This window comes from Vigna unguiculata, chromosome 10, assembly GCF_037176805.1.
Source record: "Vigna unguiculata cultivar grain cowpea cultivar isolate G323 ecotype 2 chromosome 10, ASM3717680v1, whole genome shotgun sequence".
Lineage (NCBI taxonomy): Eukaryota > Viridiplantae > Streptophyta > Magnoliopsida > Fabales > Fabaceae > Vigna > Vigna unguiculata.
The window spans coordinates 1,800,643-1,820,084 of NC_140801.1; the positions used below are offsets into that span (position 1 = coordinate 1,800,643).

General features: G+C 30.0%; 2 protein-coding genes across 4 annotated transcripts; both read left to right on the forward strand.

Annotated features, from left to right (window-relative positions):
- The first annotated feature begins 2,491 nt into the window (after nucleotides 1-2,491).
- Nucleotides 2,492-6,607, forward strand: LOC114166929 (transcription factor bHLH18-like). Its single transcript, XM_085667751.1, has 4 exons — nucleotides 2,492-2,527; nucleotides 2,628-3,023; nucleotides 5,409-5,735; nucleotides 6,479-6,607. The coding sequence occupies exons 1-4, from the start codon at nucleotides 2,492-2,494 to the stop codon at nucleotides 6,557-6,559; spliced, it is 840 nt and encodes a 279-aa protein (XP_085523877.1). The 3' UTR covers nucleotides 6,560-6,607.
- Nucleotides 6,608-16,274: 9,667 nt separating this feature from the next.
- LOC114165768 (transcription factor bHLH18-like) lies at nucleotides 16,275-19,124 on the forward strand. Of its 3 annotated transcripts, none has more exons than XM_085667585.1 (5): nucleotides 16,275-16,376; nucleotides 16,470-16,874; nucleotides 18,271-18,466; nucleotides 18,567-18,618; nucleotides 18,970-19,068. In XM_085667585.1, the coding sequence occupies exons 1-4, from the start codon at nucleotides 16,341-16,343 to the stop codon at nucleotides 18,596-18,598; spliced, it is 669 nt and encodes a 222-aa protein (XP_085523711.1). In that variant the 5' UTR covers nucleotides 16,275-16,340; the 3' UTR covers nucleotides 18,599-18,618; nucleotides 18,970-19,068. The 3 variants fall into 3 exon arrangements, with proteins under 3 accessions (XP_085523711.1, XP_085523712.1, XP_027906139.1); XM_085667586.1 differs by having other exon boundaries at nucleotides 18,570-18,618; XM_028050338.2 differs by having other exon boundaries at nucleotides 18,271-18,618; nucleotides 18,970-19,124.
- The last annotated feature ends 318 nt before the right edge of the window (nucleotides 19,125-19,442 follow it).

Consider the following 19,442-nt stretch of genomic DNA (forward strand, 5'->3'; position numbering starts at 1 on the left):
CCCTAGCAGAGGTCTGCAGCTGCTCAAAGAGGAAGTAAGGGAAAGCTGTTTTTCTGCGAATGAGATGAATGAGTGGGGTTAGGACAGATTAGGGTCTTTGGCTCCCTATGGGCCAGCCCTAGGCCCAACTGATTTGGGGCAACCCTTTAAAATAAAGGCAGAAATGTAAGTGGCCCTTACACTAAGTAATAAATTGTGAATCTTGTACCTTTCTCTCCAATAGCATCCTAAAAGTAAATCGTAATCTCACAAAGTTTATATAATTAATTTTGTTATAATAATATGTTATTTATCAACAACTAATATATCTTGATTTTGAAATAATAAGAAGACAGATAAAGGTACAAATATTGATATGGATGTATACATGTTATCTAGAGAGATTGGGGATAGGAGAAAAATTTTATACCCATTGAATTTTAGTATAGAAATGAGGATAATATGAGATAGCAAAACTCGTTCTTATCTTGTCCCATTGTCATTTTTATTTATAACTTTTAATTAAGTCAATTAGTTTTTTTTTATCTATAACAATATATAAAAAGGATTCCCTCTTTTGTGTATACATTTCAAAATACCAATTTTACCCTTTAAAATATAATTTTTTATAAAATTTTTAAAAATTGACTGTTACTTTTATAAACTTTTTTATAAAATCGTTTATCTCTGCTCTTCTTTTTTTCTCTATTTATCAACAGTTATTCTCTCATCTTTTCTGATATATTTCACTTTATTTTTAATTCTTACATTATATATTATTTTATATATTATAACTTAATAACATTACGTTATCATCACCTACTAATATAATATCACATATATTTAAAAAATGCATACACACAGTAACGCCTGTATGTATGCTAGTATAAGTTAAAGATTTTAAGTTAGTTTTAATATAAATTTTCTAGTTAATATTATTAAGATTATTTATATATCCAATAAAATATTTAAAACTTAAATTTTAAAATAAAATAAATTCAATATATTCAATTTTTTAGAAGCAATACAACTATTTATTTAAACATGAGATTAATTAATATTTTTTCATCATCATTCACTTTTTCACATGATAAATATGTGTTTGTTTTCACTGTTGTACTGTTCAGAGAGATAGAAAGACGAGTAACTAATTCCATTGGATTCAATGCTTTCCAGAAAAATGAGAAAGTGAATTTGTACGAGTTCTTCTCACATCTGCTAAACCACCGGAATTTGATAGCTCTTGAAATCGATTAGTCAGTAACACTCAAAAATGTAATTTTTTTTTTCAGAGTCTATTTTAATAATCATCAATCAGGTCAGCATTTTATCTATCACAACATTAGCTCTATTAATCCGATCCACATCGAGCCTAACATCACAATAACCTCAAAGAAAAGAAGAAAGAGTATATTTTCAATCATAATAACAAAAAATAATTATATTAACAATATTATTATTTTTTAAGACTTTTGCAGGTGTTTGATGAATAAAGTCGTCACATTTTAAATGAAGAATAATTATACGAAAGAGAACGGAGAAAGCTATTAAAGTGATATTTTATATAACCTAAACCCATCCTAATTTTCGTTCAATTTTATTATTTTAGTCATAATTTTTGTTTCTTTTAAATAAATTTAAATTTTTGTCAATTTTATTCAATTTGATCTTTTTTTGATAATGCCGTTTAAATAATTAACCGTAATGAACATTGACTGTCACGTATTATTATCGTTAGTTATTTAAATGACGTTAGTAAAAAAGAACCAAATTGAACAAAATCGACGAAATGGAAACCTATTTGAATGAAAAACAAAATTAGGACTAAAATAAAAAAATTGAACGAAAATTGGAACAAAAAATGTATTTTAACCTAATATATATTATTAGAGTCACATTGATGGTAAACTCGTTTTATCTTTAGTCAATGTAAGATCTCGATAGACCTAATAAACAATAAATCTTTCAATATAAAATTACATAATAGATTGAACGAACAATAAATCTTGTTATAATAAACTTTAACTCATCGTTCTGATACTATGTTAATAAAGTAGACTTTAAAGTAAACATTACAAACCTGATTTGTAAAGTTGAGGTTATTACTCATTTATATATATATATATATATATATATATATATATATATATATAAATTTACATATTTTTTAATTTTTTTATAATATTTATTTTAATTCAAGACTTTTACGAAATTACATTTTAATTATTTTTTATTCACATTTTAACTTTTTATTACTTAAAAAATAATATTTTATTATTACATATAATCCAATACTCTTTTTAAGATTTTGTACAATAAAGATGTGTAGTATACGTCATTGGAATCTAATTTTTAATTATCATCGTACAACCATTCCATATTATCCACATGTATGGTGTTGTGTTGCGGTGGCCACTTATTGTAGCACTAGCACATCAGCACCTGGTTGCAGCTTTTCTCTTTTTTAACCATAAATAGTTCAAACAAAATCAAATTATAATTGGCATAAACCATGGATGAATCATGGGAAAAATGGTTTTCTAATTTGGTAAGTAATATACAACATTCACTGCATTACAATCACGCAACCAAACATCCTATGTTATTATATCATTTGGTTCTTACGAAAATGATTCTCCTTTTTGCAGGAAATGGGTGATGATGAGTTTCATGTGTTCAATGAACACGACATGATGATATCTCTTGAGGAAGAATTGATGAAGGGAGAGAGTTCAGTGCCTCATGATTCGGATTCTGCTATCAACAACGACAACAACAACATGGGCACTGGTTCGTGTTTGGAAACAAACACACAACATGCGAATTCTAGTTCGGAGAAGAAGCAAGTATTTTCATCCTGCATTTTCTCTTTTGCAGACTCCACTGTGGTTTCAAATGTTGCTGATGAATCGTTCCATGCAAAAACTGAGAAGAGAAGAAGCAATTTTCAGGCGCAACAGCACATAATGGCAGAGAAGAAGAGGAGAGAGAAACTCAGCACTATGTTCGTAGAACTTTCAACCATGGTTCCTGGTTTGAAAAAGGTCACTTTTATTCCTTCAAATTATATTATTTTTATTTTTTTTCAACAAGAAAAAATATTTGATTGGATTATCTCAATTCATATAATATAAGTGATATATACAAAACAAAAGATGAATGTCACCTTATGAGCCTCTCTCTCTCTCCTTTGAAAAACCTACTGAGGGTTTGATTTTTAAGCTACCACATTTTCGTATTTTTAAGCTAAGAGGGTTTGATTTAGTCAAGTATATATCAAATTCATGCATTTATAGTGTAAAAAACATATCTCAAATCAACTAATAAATTGGACATTTATAAGCTATTAATAAAAATTAAGAGAATTTTAAGTCTTCAAATTATTGTAGAACAAATTTCAGCCTACAAATATAGCATTGTACTTTTGACAAAATAAGAAAATAGAAAAGACTTGTTTACAAATTGGCATCAAAATTGAGAGCTTGAGTGTTAAAATGTTTGAAAAGATTAAGTGAGATGGCCAACATGTAATCAATTATGACAACTAGAGCCTCCAAATGAAGGCTCTTCTCAGTTTCCAGGATATGGAAAGTGGTTGAAGATGGTTTCATCAAACCAAAAAGTATTGTGGGTCTTACGGTAGTAAAAAATAATACATTAAAAGCAACACGTATGAAGTATAAGGTAGTCTAGTACATGTTACATTAAGTTTTTGATGAGTCTGACTCTAAGAAGATATCAAGCACTGAAACTTCAAAAGGAACATGAGATATTTTGCTAAAGGTGTACAAGGGAGATGACCAAGTGAAACTAGTATGACTTCAAACACTTCATGGTGAGTTAAAGAGTATGAAGATAAAGGAGTTAGAAGGAGTTTTCGAGTACATTACACGTGTTGAAACTACGTTTAATCAACTTAGTTGAAATGGAGATATGCTCTACGTCGGTGACTGATGACTTTAAGAATGTCGTATGTGAAATTGAAGAGTCAAAGGTCTATCAACACTCAGGGTAGAATAGCTTGTTGGTTCTCGTGAGGCACACCAATAGTGAAAGAAAAAGATAAAGATGAAATGGTAGTAATGGAACAAGAAATTAAAGAAGATAAAGTGTTTTATACTAACAAAACTCAAGGTAAAGGAAGAGGTTGAGAAGGTAGAAAAAATAGTCGTGGATGTAGAGGTCGTGGTCAAGATGAATTCACTAAGAAGAAAGAACAAATCAAGTCAGCAAAATTGGTATGGAAGAGTAAGAGGTCAGTGGAGAGGATGTCAACCACTGAGCCATTCAAATGTTGAGTGCTACAACTGTCATAAATATGATCACTATGCAAAGGAGTGTAACTAGGATAAATGTTACGTTGTGGTAAGGTTGATCATTATGCTAAAGGGTGTCGAGCCGAGAATAGAAAGGAAGATACAACCAATTTACTCATAGAAGATATTGAAGCCAAAGAAGCTTTATTGATGATGACACAAAGTTTGGGTATCAATCACAACCATATGGAAAACTCGAGTGTATATCAACTCAATGTAGTATCTTAACACGCACACAAGCAATCATATGTGTAGAGACGAGCATCTATTTAAAGACCTATCAAAGGTTGGATCAAGATATGTGTCATTTGGAGATGCTTCAAAGGCTGTAGCAAACGGTCGAGACACAATTTTGTACTTGCAAAAGGATGGTTGAGTTGGACAAATTTGATATGTGTGCAATGTACTTGATCTCAAGAGTATATGTTGAGCATAAAACAACTCATAGAGAAAGATTACTCAACACTCATGAAAGACCAAGTATTATTGTACTTTAAATATAAGCTCGAATGGTTGATCCCCAAATTGAAATAAAGAAAAATCGTATGTACAACTTGGATTTGAAGATCATTCAAAAAACATACTTGAAACTTTATGTAGAGCATGAGGTAAAGATGTTGCATGGATTACCGAGTATAGAATTCCAAAATAAGTTTCGCGAAGAATGTGTAGGAAAAGTTTCGAGTATCGTGCAAAGTAACAATTCATACTGACCTGTTGACTAGTTACCCTTGAATCATTTAGTGGTAAAAGATATTTCATTTCTTTTGGGAATGATTTTTCATGGAAAATAAGGGTGTGTTTTTTGATAGAAAAATATGAGATTTTTGTGGTATTTAATAAATTCAGAGCAATGGTAGAAAAGGAGTCAAACAAAAACAAGAAGTCAATCTGATATGATAGGCAAGACGAGTTTACATAAGTAGAATTAATAATATACTATGAGGAAAAGGACAATAAAAAAAGTAAGGAAGAATAAAGTTAATTATACAATAAAAAAGGAATCAAAATATTCTTTTATTGACAATTAAGTAAATCAAGTATTCAAATTATGTGAAACATTATGCTCGGTTGGTATGGTAGCTTAAAAGTAAAATATTTGTATATGTGCAGTTGGACAAGATATCTATCATTGGCAAAACCATCGATTATGTGAAACATTTACAGAATCGTGTAAAAGATTTGCAAGAACAAAAGAGTAAGACAGAATCTGTAAAGTGCTGCAAAAACAACAGATCCAATGTTAATATTTCAGAAAATTTTCCCAAAGTTGATGCAAGTGTTTCAGGTAAAGATGTAAGAATCAGAGTTATTTGTGACAGACGAGAACACATTGTAACAAACCTATTTTCGAAGCTTGAATCTCACCATGTCTCCATAGTTTGCAGCAGTGTTCTGCCATTTGGAAGTTCTGCTCTAAACATTTCTGTCATTTGCAAGGTAATATCAAATATCATCCATGTAAAAGGAAAAATATCATTAACTAGGATTTGTTTAGAGGAAAATTCTCCATAAATATTTCACTAAATATCTTTCATAAATTAAAGTTAATATATGTATGAAGTGAAAAATAACACTACTAAAAATTCTCATATTACATGAAAATTTTCTTGTAAATTTGTTAAAAAAATTTACAAGAAAAAACTTTTTCTTGCTATTTTTTCTAAGAATTTTATTTGACAGGTAATTCCTTCGTGGGTAATTATTTTCTACAAAATTATAGAATTCGCAAGTATTTTCTACAAAATTTGTTGTGAAAAGTGTTTTATACAAAATATTTTGCAAAAAAATTGGCAGTAATTTTCTGCAATTTTTTTTCATAATAAAATTTATAAGTATTTTCTACAAAAAAATAAATTCAAAACAAAATTGACAGGAAATATGAAATTTTTAGTAGTGTAAATTTCGAAAAGGTTAATAATAGGTATATTTCTAAAGAAACAAGTCAAAAAATGAGTTTCTCTTCAAACTAAAATTATCTTAAACATGAATTTAAGAAAAAAATATATAAGTGTTTTTACAAAATTATCCCACATATAAGCTAATTTGATTATTTGGAAAAACTCTTCATTTCTTCTTCTTCTTTTTTTAAATGCTTATGGAAAAAATTTCCTGCATAATCTCATGTAAAAATAACATTTATAAATTAGCTCTTACATCAAGTATTGCTATATATTGTGCAGGTGGAACATTTCAGCATGGGAATAGATGACCTAGTGAAAAAATTATACGAGGATTTATTGAAATTCTATAACTTGCAATAACAGTTAAAGAAGTGTTAATTTTGTGTTAGTGTAACACAATTACTTATATTGATGTGTATTTGGTAGTTTTTCTAAAAGTTAAGAAACTTACCTTAATGTCCGTGTAAACTTCTGTGTTATTTACTCATTCATGAGTTAATTAGTGTGCAACATATTGTCTATGTTAGTTCTTATTACACACATTTATTTAAATATTGAAACCAATTTATAAATGTGTAAAATGCATGTTAATAAATAATTATTTTTGTATGATTTATTGGAAAAAATTAATTATACAAAATATTTCCAATAAATAGCTATATTTTTTTTTATTAAAATTGATTAATAATACGAATTGACAACTTTCTTTTGTATTGAGCTAGATCATGATTAAAAATGAAATATATAAAGGTAGTTCATTATTCCCTTTTGATGGACTAGATTTCTTAATGTAATTTGCAAAATTTTCATCTTGCTCAATAGTAAAAATAAAATAACTCTTTTAGTAATATTACTTATATGAACATGATCTAAACTATATTATACGTTACTCACTTGCCATTATCAATTATAAATTAAGATCATTTTGCAGGTATTTGATTGAGTCATTGGTAGCTGGGTTACTAGTAAGTTTGGGGTGTTAAATACATTTAGCCCAAAGTCTTCCTTTGGGTTAAGATACTCGGGGGTAAGAGAATTTAGACTTCTAGTCCCCATAAGAATAGCAAAAGGAGTAAAATACCCTTGTTGTACAACTTAATCTTCAACATTAATTCTTTGGAAAATGATACTATAACATCCACTTTTTAACAAATTCTCTTACAATATGACGTGACGAGACAACTTAATATGTATTTTATTTTCAATATTTTTTATATTCCACGTTGGCAAGGGAGACAGAAGGGGTTTGAAAGAAATGATACTTTGAAAGAAAGCAGTAGGTAGAAAGGCAAAATGTGAGTGAGAGCACCTTGTTGAACTGGGCACCTTCGTTGTTGTCTTTAACCATATTTCTTTATATTTAACCTCGTGTTGTTCTAAAAACCTGTCTTCTTCTTCATATCCCTATTCTTCTTCGAAGCATTTAGTCGTTGCAAGTGTGTGGGTTATCCCATTGGACGAAAGCTCCGACGGGACCGCCTTTGTATCTATTGGTGCGGAAAGGAGGGATTTTTGTGGTGTTTGTAGTGGCGTGAGTTGGTGGTTGTCATGTTTGTGGTGGAATCTAATCGGGGTCGCTTGTTGGAAAGGTGTGTGGTGGCAAAGTATAATTTTATTTTGTGTATTGGTTGTGATTTTATTTTTTGTAAAAGGTAAAGACGAAGATAGGTTTTTGTTTGAAATTGAGGTTAAGGTTAATTTTCTGTCTTCGTATTTTTGTTAGGGTTTTATTTTTATTATCTTATTTTATTAGTTTTTTGCCTTTTTGTGGATTCTTCTTATATCACATTATAACATTGAGTATAGAGAACATGTTTTCTGATCGCATTGTGTTTTTGGTGTTTGCATGAAGTGTGTATATCTAACTTCATTACTTTTCCTTGAAATGATTGGTAAACGGAAACACAATCCATCAGTGCAAAAGTTAGAGAACTCAGTCAGTGAAAGGTTTAGGCTTTCATATTCCTTTATTTAATTCACTGTTAGTATTATGTGCTTACTTAAGAGTTAATAACTACAAACATGTTTCGGGTGTAGGGACCAAGCACCTACAATCAATACTTAAATTACCTTTTTTCTCCTCTTTTCTGACGTCCTCCTTAGCGAGCTTATACAGTTCTTTCTCTTGCTCAATGTCTTCTCTCCTCCTGTTCGGCTGGTCGGGCGATCGGGGTACCTGTCTAAAAGGCTCCAATCCTTAAGTCAGTTTAAGACCGATCGGTAGGTAGTAGTAAATGCTGTAATGAAATGCGAGTTGGAGATGCTTACCAACTTACCTTGGGCTTCTATTTATAGTTTTTGGTTTGGGCCTGTGATTAGGGTTTCTTAATCATGGCCCAATTGTGTTTTAAATCTGATTATTGATCCAGGTTTTGGTGTGGCCGCCCGACCGATGGGTCGTGCATCCTGTCGGTTGTCTTCATAAATGAGGATCCGCCTGACCGATGGTCCTTGGTCCGCCTGACTGATGGTCCTTGGTCCGCCTGACCGATGGTCTGGCGGTAGGCCATACTGTACACAAGTCCCCCAAGCCTTGGGCAATGTTAGAGATGAAGCGAAAATGGTTTATCAAAAAGCCCGACCGAGGCACAGTGAAATGATAGGATTCTTTGTTGATGACGATCAGCTTACTTGTTTGCCTGACTTTGGTTATTTATTTTTTAATCAGCTCGCGTAGGGGCATTCGTTTTGACAGCACGTGTCATTTATACCCTATCGGGCTTTCGTTTGACCGCTTGGGTCGGTGCTGTTCAAATGGGACTTTCGAGAAAGCTCACCCTTTGATCGAACAAGCTAGGTTCGAGTCCCATAAGGAGCCTCGGTCGGTCGGCCATCATTGAAAAGCTATTTTTAGCTTAGTTATTGTAAAGCCCTATAAGGGCGTTCCTTTTGACAACGCGTGTCACTTATACCCTATCGGGGTTTCGTTTGACTGCTTCGGTCGGTCGATCGGCATTGGAAAGCAATTTTTAGCTAAGTTATTGTAAAGCCTTGTAGGGGCATTCCTTTTGACAGTGCGTGTCACTTATACCCTATCGGGGTTTCGTTTGACCGCTTGGGTTGATGCTGTTTGAACGGGGCTTTCGAGAAAGCTCACCTCTTGATCGAACAGGCTTGGTTCGGGTCCCGTAGGGAGCCTCGGTCGGCCTATCGGCCCATCGGCCCATCGACATTGAAAAGCTATTTAGCTAAGTTATTGTAAAGCCCTGTAGGGGTGTTCGTTTTGACAGCGCGTGTCACTTATACCCTATCGAGGTTTCATTTGACCGCTTGGGACCGTGCTGTTCGAACGGGACTTTCGGGAAACCTCGCCCTTTGATCGAACAGGTTTGGTTTGGGTCCCGTAGGGAGCCTCGGTCGGCCTATCGACCCATCGGCATTGTAAAGCAATTTTTAGCTAAGTTATTGTAAAGCCCTGTAAGGGCGTTCCTTAGTAAACTTTTTGCATCAAATCAATTCAAATATAACAATGAAGTTAATGGAAGTTCAAATACTAAAAAAATTATATTGTATCCTATACTCATGAACCTAATAGGTCCACATGCTCCTTGACCAAATTTTCTTACATTGGACTACTTATGTTCAAATTGTATAACCAGGATTTGCACTTATTAACTCTTTAATAAACATATAGTTAGGAGAATGAATTCATGTAATCCTTTTGCTTTCTTTCAAAGAAGCATTTCTTTGAAACTTTTCTGTTTCCCTGAATCAACATGGAAATTCAAAAAAATAAAAAATAAAATGCACTTTCAAGAACTAAAAGATTGTGAGAGAAGTTGTCAAAAAGTGAATGTGAAAATATCATTTTTCTAATTTTTCTGCACTACACCCTCCCCTGGTCGATGTCACTAGCTCACCTTTCGAAGAAGAGGTTTAAAGACACACATGAAAAAAAAAATGTTGTGTAATGTTTGGACATTTTGACGTTGAAGTTTTTAGCATTAAAGTCTAACTTTCTTTATTTATATTAGAGAAAATATATGAATTACGTGAATGGGTATTTTTTTTTAATTTTAAAAATAAATATAAATAAATTTTATTATAAATATTTTTTATTTATTTTGTAAATAATTTTTTTATTAAAAATACTTATTTTATTTTAAAAATGATTAATTTAAAAGAAAAATTAAATAAATGAAACAGTTAAATCCAACAAAACAATAAGTTAAGAGGTAAAAGTAGTGAAAGAATTTTAATTTTAAAAAAATAATTATTTATTAAAGGGTAAAATTAAAAATAGAAATATGGACACCGAAACACAATAGGTATAAATTTGATTTCTTCTCACATGATATTCATTATGACTTTTTAATTCAACGTCCACTTTACGGTAATAAATTAAAACATTTTCTGAAAGTTAAAATTGAGTTTGAAATGGACTTTAAATGTTTTAATAATCGATTAATTTGTTTTTGAAAGGTTTTAAAAATGAAATAAGAAACTTTCTAATTAAAATAATCAGTTAATTTGATTTCGTAATTGATGAGAAAATTTTTTAATTGATTAAATCTTGTAACAATCAATTATTAGATAGAGAACTTGTAATATAATTTCAAAAATTTGTTAAATATAAATCTATTAACAACTTATAAGGTCACTTCAATTACTTATTCCTCTTTTTTCTTCAACTTATAGCTTTCTTTTTAATAAGAGAAAAATTAAATAAAGTAATTAGATTATCTCAACTTTTATACTATTATCTTATTATCAAATCTTCAACTCTTTAAGTTATTATGTGATAATCAACCTGGAAAGACTCGTAATATTTATAATTTTGTCATCGTGTGGGTGAATTATATTCGTCATAATTAATCATTATAAAATCTAATTTTTACCCATAGAAAATATTCTATATCAAATAAAAAATATAATTAAAAAGTAATAAAGAGTTTATCTTAAATAATTTTTTTTTTTAACTTTTCAGGTCACCGTTAGTTTAAAAAATATGGTTAAAGTTAGTTTAAGATTAGAGAAAAAAAAATTCTTTATTTTTAAAATTAGAAGAAAATTTTTCATTATTTTTGAAATGATAAGAAAAATTCTTAATTATTTTCAAATTAGAAGGAAAGTTCTTTATTATTTTTAAAATTAGAAGAAACTTTTTTTATTATTTTTTAAATGATAAGGAAATTTTTTAGTGTAAATTTAAATTTTAATAAAAATAAAAATTTCAGTAGAACATTTATATAAAAATTAAATTTGGTCAATTTAGAGAAGAGCAAAATTGGAACCGAATTAAACAAAATTAACAAAAATTGAGACTAAATTGAATAAAATTAATAAAAATTAAGACAAAATTAAATATAATCCACGAGATATTGCCACTTATGACAACACGGACAACAATTTTCAAATTCAAAAAAAAATTAAAAAATCACATAGTGACATGTGAGAGTTAGTATTTATCTCTCCCTATGTCTAGAAAAGACCATATTAACAACAAATTATAAAAATTAGGATATTTTAAATATTTTGAAAAATAAAGAGGAAACGGAATAAAATTTACGAAAATTAGGAAAAAAGTATTTAACCCTTAAAACTTTCACAATTATCTTAAACGTGTGAAACTCTCTGGCCTCCATGTCTCTCATCTACCAGTCATGAAACTCTGTAAACATTGCCCACCACAACCACCACCACCTGTTTCCGAAAACTAAGTTCATGATCCATAAATTATTAACAATTATAATATAACCTTTGCAATCTTTTAGGAGAAAAAAAAGAAAAAACTCATTTTATTAGTTCATGAAACTTTTCTGGTAGCTCTGAACGTGCTTTAATTGTACAATAATTGTAGGAAAGAAAACGAGACAACTAAAACAAAAAGTCGTACTTGATGACTAAGACCCATTGCATAATTCCAAATTTCCACTCCTTTACACGTTACGTAATTTTAACATGTGATTGGTTGTGTATATAAAACCTATTTCACAAAATTAATGTTTTATTATTAATAAAAAATTTGTAATATAATTTACTAATATCTCATTGGATCATCGTAGTTAACATGTAAGCAAGAACTAATCTAAAATAAAATGGAAGTATATTATTGTACAAACAACTATATAAATGTTAATGAGCTTGAATTTAGTCACGATTATATCATGACAAAATAAAGTATAATTATCAAACTTGAGCATGCATTGCTTAATCGTTCTTAACGTTCGAGTGTCATGCCTTTTGGACCATTTGCAACAAATTTAAGCAACATCACACTTATTGTTTTACCAACACTTCAGCGATCAACCTTTGCTTAAGCATCTAATTGTTAGAATTTCAAGTGTGAGTTTAAGTCTCACATCGAGTAAAAATAAGAAAGTTAAACACTATATAGGATAAATACCCATAAACTCATTATTTTAAGGTTTTAGGTTGAAAGTTGTGTCAATCCCTCATGTGATTGGGCTCAGGTTTCATTGGTATTGTATCTCCCCAGTGAACCTCTCCCTCTATAGACCTAACAAGTGTACAATTATCCTGTAGTAGAAGCTAAGTGAACCAAGTCACTACCGTGGCCTTGATTTGGTACTTGAATTAGTTGTAACAGATAATCCCTGGTGTATGTATATATATATATATATATATATATATATACTTTTAATCTTTGGAGATTTCATATTTTTGAATTATTCTTCAATTATTCTGACTTATAATTTGAGTAACAAACTTTATGGATATCTTCCACTTTTGATCATCTTTGACTATTCAATAGTCTATTTTATTTTGTTGATAATCTTCCTAAATCTATAATATTTTCACTTATTTGCAAAATATAATTCACGCATTTATCTTTTCACATTTTATTGAATAAAACCTGAAATATCAAATAAAATAACAATAAAACATAAAAATAAATAAAATAAAAATATGATAGTTTCAATTATCAATAGCTACATAATATAATTTATTATAATTATGACTAAATTTTACAAAATATAAAAAAAAAATATCAAAAGAAGAGGAAACATATAACATACAAAAAAAAAAAATACACATATGCATCCCACTCTTCCTACACATTATTTAAGTAGTCTCATTGTTGTCCATGACTCCTACCTATATCATCCTCCCCTCATAACAGATAGACGAACTACAAAACAATAGACAACAAAGTAAGCTATTGCAATTATAATAAATTAATATAGATATGTAGATCATCTCATTACGGAGGCAATTCTTTTCATCATTACCATTCAACTGATTTAACAAAGAATCAAATGTCTACACAACACGTCTTCATTGGCATCTAATATAACCACAACCCTACATACTCTGCCTTCACCACTTTCAAGACTTAGACATTTGAATCTCCTCTTAAAAGATACATGTATTGAGTACAGTTAGAGATTATGTACTTGTCATACTATCTTACACCCCTATTTAGCCCACTCCACAAAGCAATAAACAACTAGGACTAAAGTCTCCCTCCAGTATGACATGGTAAATTCATTATACTTGTGTAGTTCGATCATTTTTCATACCGAAGCACTAGATTGAAGGACCTCTCTCGATTCTCACAAATATAAATCTTCATCGTGAGTAAGATACTAAAGAGTTAGAATAATATCATCAAATCATCATTCAATACACCATAAACCCAACTCAGTATAGTACTTCCTCCCTAAAAGTCATTATTCCCTTATTCATTCAAGTAACAATTCATTCATCATGCATTTCCTCCCAAACATTATCACAAAATCAAAATTAAAAATAATGAAATTGAAGTTGTAAGTCTTAAACTTGTTACCTTCACTTAATGTCCCACTCTCACCAAACGAGACTCTTCTTTAAGGGAGCTCATTCAACAAACAGTACAACTCGTCCACCGAAATCACACCACTAGAGCATTATGTTTTTGAAATAACCTTTTTCTCAGTGATGCCATGGCTCACCCATCAAATGAGTATTGTGAGCAAATTCCTCAAAAATGCGCCTAGTGAATCTCAAGCTCGCCTAACGACCATGGTTGACCTAAGTTCATCCAATAAGTGTCTCACTCACTCGATGAATAAGGACATTGTGAGTATATTTTGTAAACTCGCCTAACCAGTCGTATCTTGCCTAATGGATGAGGTCATTCATGCTCTCTACATTTCATAAATTACACTTTCGGCTAATGACCCTTATACTCGACCAACAAATTTACATAATCTGCATATACAAATTTGATATATCAAGCAATCAAGGGTTCCATTTGAACCGTTTTATCCATTGTCCACGTTTCAAAGGCCAATTCTTTGTTCAAAAACACCACAAATGATACCCCTTGGTCCCATTCACATACCAAACCCATAATTTCAAATTATACACCAATTTTATATCATTCAAAACAATAATTTCACGTTCAATAGTTCTATCTATCTCAATATACCATTTCAATCATTATACTATTAATCAAACCATGCTTCATCACAACAAGATATAACCAATTAGCTATATTATAATTTACTAGCTTTCCTTACCTAAATCACACTAATACAAAAATTACATTTTACAATGGTTATTTTTGACCTATTATATTGATTAAATTGTCGATGTAGAAAGTGTACAACATATTACAATGATTAACAATCCATGTACAATACATCCTTATTACATTGGTTAAAACTATAAACCATTGTGAAATGACAATTATTTGCACAAAAGTTTGTCACATATTACATCAATTATACCATAAATCAATGTAATATAGCCTCCTTATGAGAGATACTACATCGGTTATGCCTAGAACCGATGTTATATGTCGCTCAAGAAGACATGTAATATAACATTGTAGTCATAACTAATGTAATATCTCTCACCAGGAGAACATACTATATTTGTTATGCCTAAAAATAACGTTATATGCCCCTAAAGACTTCTACTTAAGTATGATGTAATATTTTCACATAGAAAACTCAGATAAAAGATCTAATCACACACTAACTAACCGAACAAATATTTATTTTGAACCCTTGGATAACACATGCAAGTTAATAACCGCCACGTGCATCAGATTTACTAAAAAAAACTCAAAAGAAAAACAAAGATGAACTTACTTTATTCAAATAATTGTAGTACTCAAAGTCAGGACTCCTACCCATCTTTGATCTTCAAATAGATGAAGGATGGAATCAGAGATCTAGAGAGAAGACAAAAAAAGATTTTGAAAATATTTTAGAAAAATGATAAGTCTTATAAAATGAAACTCCATTAATAAAAAACCATACTTGTAATCATGAGTATATCTTTTAAAAACCACTACTGCTCTTAACTATCTTCTAAGTCATTATAAATACATTCTAAAAATAAGTCAGTAGTAATCTCACAATCAATGTTTATATAATTAATTTTGTTATAATATATATGTTATTTATGATATATGTGTGACAATATATTTTGCAGCTATATGTATAAAATAGGTTATGCATGTACTCTTTAACACTCATAATATGATTATTATAGTCAATTTTTATTTTTTACTTTACTTTTTCTTCAAATAAACGTATCTATTTACATTTCACTTCTTCGTTTATTCTTTTGGGCGACCTACTATGTTGACCTCTTTACTATTGTTAGTTTCGGTTTTTATTTAAATTATTTTTTATTGCATTTTTTTCTTCAATTAAACGTGTCTATTTACATTTTAGTTTTTCATTTATTCTTTTACCGACATATTACTCCTTTTAGAAAACAGGCCCAAACATCCAAACAAATATATTAGAAAAGTTTCCTTTTATGGTTTATTTATTTCTAATATAAAATTCATCTTATTATTTTACTTTGTCTAGTCCAACATACAAAATCATTTAAAAGAATAATTTTTTTTTGTCGTAATGCAAGACTTTGATAAAATTTACATTTTTAATTTTGTTTTATTCATACTTTAACTTTTTATAACTTCAAAATATATTTTAAGACTTAAAATAATAAAAAATTCTAGTATATATCTCTTTGTAATCTAACTAATTATTATCATTGTAGGACCATTTTATACTATCCACATGTTTTGGAGTTGTGTTTTGGTGACACCTGTCTTTTATCTATATATGGTTGGTACAACGTTGAAAGGGTCTATCAAAATAATAATGATTTTCTCTTCTTCCTTTTCACAATATCATTAGTTGACACAAAAATCAAACTATATGTGGGATAAACAATGGATGAATCATGGGAAAAATGGTTTTCTGATTTGGTAAGTAATACATCCATTACATCAGAATCATGCAACCATGCATCATGTATTATATCATTTTGGTTCTTATGAAAATGATTCTCCTTTTTGCAGGAAATGGATGATGATGAGTTGCATTTATTCAATGAACACAACATGAACTCTCTTGAGGAAGAATTGATGAAGATAGAGAGTTCAGTGCCTTATTATGATTCATATTTTGCTAACAGCAGCAGCAGCAACAACAACAACATGGGTAATGGTTCATGTTTGGAAAGGAACACACAACATGCGAATTCTAATTCGGAGAAGAACCAAATGGTTATTACACCTTGCACTCTCTCTTTTGAGGACTCCACTGTGGTGTCAAATGTTCCTGATGAATCATTTCATGCAAAGCCTGAGAAGAGAAGAAGCATTTCTCAGACGTCAAAACACATAATGGTTGAGAGGAAGAGGAGAGAGAAAATCAGTACTTTGTTGATAGAACTTTCCGCCATGCTTCCTGGTTTGAAAAAGGTCACTTCAATTCTTACCCTTCTTTTTTCTTCAACTCATAGCTTTAGTGTTGTATTTTCTATTTCTTCATCTTTGATGCATATCAACAAAATGAGTTTGTAAGCATTTATTATCTTAGGGTTTACAAAATAGCGATATGTTACACAAGTTAAGTTTTAGTTTGCATCAATTGAAGCATGTTAGGTATTCTTTCAGATATATGTAAGTTAAGTTTTTCCAATTTTTGGTTGGGGTCAGTTCGGCTGAATATTGAACGGTGTCGTCTGGCCTGAATTTTGGTCGGGGTTAATTCGGTCAAATCCGGCCAAATTTCGACTAGTGCTGACTTGAACAAATTTTTTAAATTTTTTACAGAGACAACTTGACCAAATTTGGTAGAATTTTAGACGGGATCGTCTTAGCCAAATTTGTCTAAATTTCTCTTCGGGCTGACTAGGTCAAATTTGGCCAAAATTTTGATCAAGGTCGTTTCGGTCGAATTCGACCAAGGTTGACTCTACCGAATTCGACCAAAACTCAGCCGAAGTCAACTCAGCCAAATTTCGGACATGTCTTACTCGATAGAGTTTGGACAAGTCCAACTTCGGTCGCATTAGGCCAATTTTTTGTCGAGTACGACTTTGTCGAATTTGGCTGAATTTCATTCGAGGTTAACTTGGTCGAATGTAGCCCAATTTTGGATGAGCCCGACTTGGTTGAATTTTGGTTAAGATCAACTCGGTCAAGTTTGACCAAATTTGATCGAGTCAGCCTTGATTGAATTTCGACTGAGTAGGCCCCGACTGAATTAGGTCAAGTTGGTCCAGATCAAATTTGACCGTACTCGGCTTCAACCAAATTTTAATCGAGTTGGCTCCGGTCTAATTTGGTCGAGTTGGCCCTGATCAAGTATAGAATATATCATTCACTACAAGAAAATCTATTGTTAGTGACCAATTTAGATACCAATTTATAAACTAAATTATTGGTAACTAAAATAGTTTCTAAATTGGTCACTATAATGAATTGGCCTCTAAATTAGTCACTAACATTATCCACCAAGGTTTTAGCTACCCAAAAATTTTGTCAATGAATTTCTATCTAAATTTGTCATTAATAGAGCAAATTCAGAAACTAGTTTTTTTTTTTTATAGCTAATGTTAATGACTAATTTAGAGACCAACTCACTCTAGTGATCAATTTTAGAAACTATTTGAGTTACATTTAATTTTTAATTTATAAATTGTTATCTAAATTGGTCACTATAATAACTAATTACTTTTTATCCCTAAAATTTATCCGTAACAAGAGATTTTCCCTTGTAGCGATTTAATATAGCAAGCATTATTCAAATTATGTGAAACATGTGTAATTTGGTTGGAATGGTAGCTTAAAAACAAAATATTTCTATGTGCAGATGGACAAGTTATCTATTATTAGCAAAACCATTGATTATGTGAAGTATCTACAGAATCGTATAAAAGATTTGCAGGAAGTAAACAATAAGAGAGGATCTATAAAGTACTGCAAAAACAACAACACCAATGTTAACATTTCAGAGAACTCAAACGATTTAGATTCTACCTTTCTCAAAATTGATTCAAGTGTTTCAGGTAAAGATGTAAGAATCTCTGTTATTTGTGAGAAACGAGAACAAATTGTATCAGAGCTATTGTCCAAGCTTGCATCTCACAATCTCTCCATGGTTTGTAGCAGTGTTTTGCCACTGGGGAGTTCTATTCTGAACATTTCTATCATTTGCAAGGTACAATCTGAAATATATATATATATATATATATATATATATATATATATATATATATATATATATATATATATATATATATATATATATATATATATATATATATATATTAGTTTCTGCACAAGTTAAAGATAAAACTCATTTCATTCTTTTCTTCTTTTTTTTTCTAAAATGCTTATGGAAATTTCTCATTTATCAAAAAACTCATGTAAAGTAGCTCTTACATCAATTAATTTATGGAAGAGTTGATGCCATTTTTTTACTATTTTTCCTTTCATAGAAATGTTTATAAAAAATTTTCTTTGTAAACATTCCCATGTTTGTAATCAAGTGTTGTAATGTATTGTGCAGGTGGAACAGTGCAGCATGGCAATAGATGAACTAGTGAAAAGTTTATATGAGGATTTATTGAAATTGTATAAGTTGCAAAATTAATGTGTATTTCTAGAAGTTAAAAAACTTACCTTCATGTCCATGCAAACTTCTTTGTATTATCAAGGCATATACTATCTACTCATTCATGAGTTAGTATGCAACGTATTGTCTATTTATATGTTATAAATATGTTTGTTTCAAGCAAATATGCTTATATTACACAAATTTATTTAAATATTGAAATCAATTTAAATGTATAAAATGCATGTTAGTTGATAGTTTTTTATTTTATGATTTATTAGAAAAAAAATAATTATAGAAAATATTTTCAATAAATAGCTATATATTTTTTTAAAATTAATTAGTTATACGAATTGACATATTTTTTTTACTATTGAGTTGGATTATGATTAAAAGTTAAGTATATAAAGTTAGTTCATTGGCCTCTT

Coding starts and splice junctions, on each gene's coding strand:
- LOC114166929 (XM_085667751.1), top strand. CDS start 2,492: ATGGATGAATCATGGGAAAAATGGTTTTCTAATTTG. Junction 2,528..2,627: donor AAAAATGGTTTTCTAATTTG/GTAAGTAATATA, acceptor TCCTTTTTGCAG/GAAATGGGTGATGATGAGTT. Junction 5,736..6,478: donor ACATTTCTGTCATTTGCAAG/GTAATATCAAAT, acceptor TATATTGTGCAG/GTGGAACATTTCAGCATGGG.
- LOC114165768 (XM_028050338.2), top strand. CDS start 16,341: ATGGATGAATCATGGGAAAAATGGTTTTCTGATTTG. Junction 16,875..18,270: donor TGCTTCCTGGTTTGAAAAAG/GTCACTTCAATT, acceptor TTCTATGTGCAG/ATGGACAAGTTATCTATTAT. Junction 18,619..18,969: donor ACATTTCTATCATTTGCAAG/GTACAATCTGAA, acceptor TGTATTGTGCAG/GTGGAACAGTGCAGCATGGC.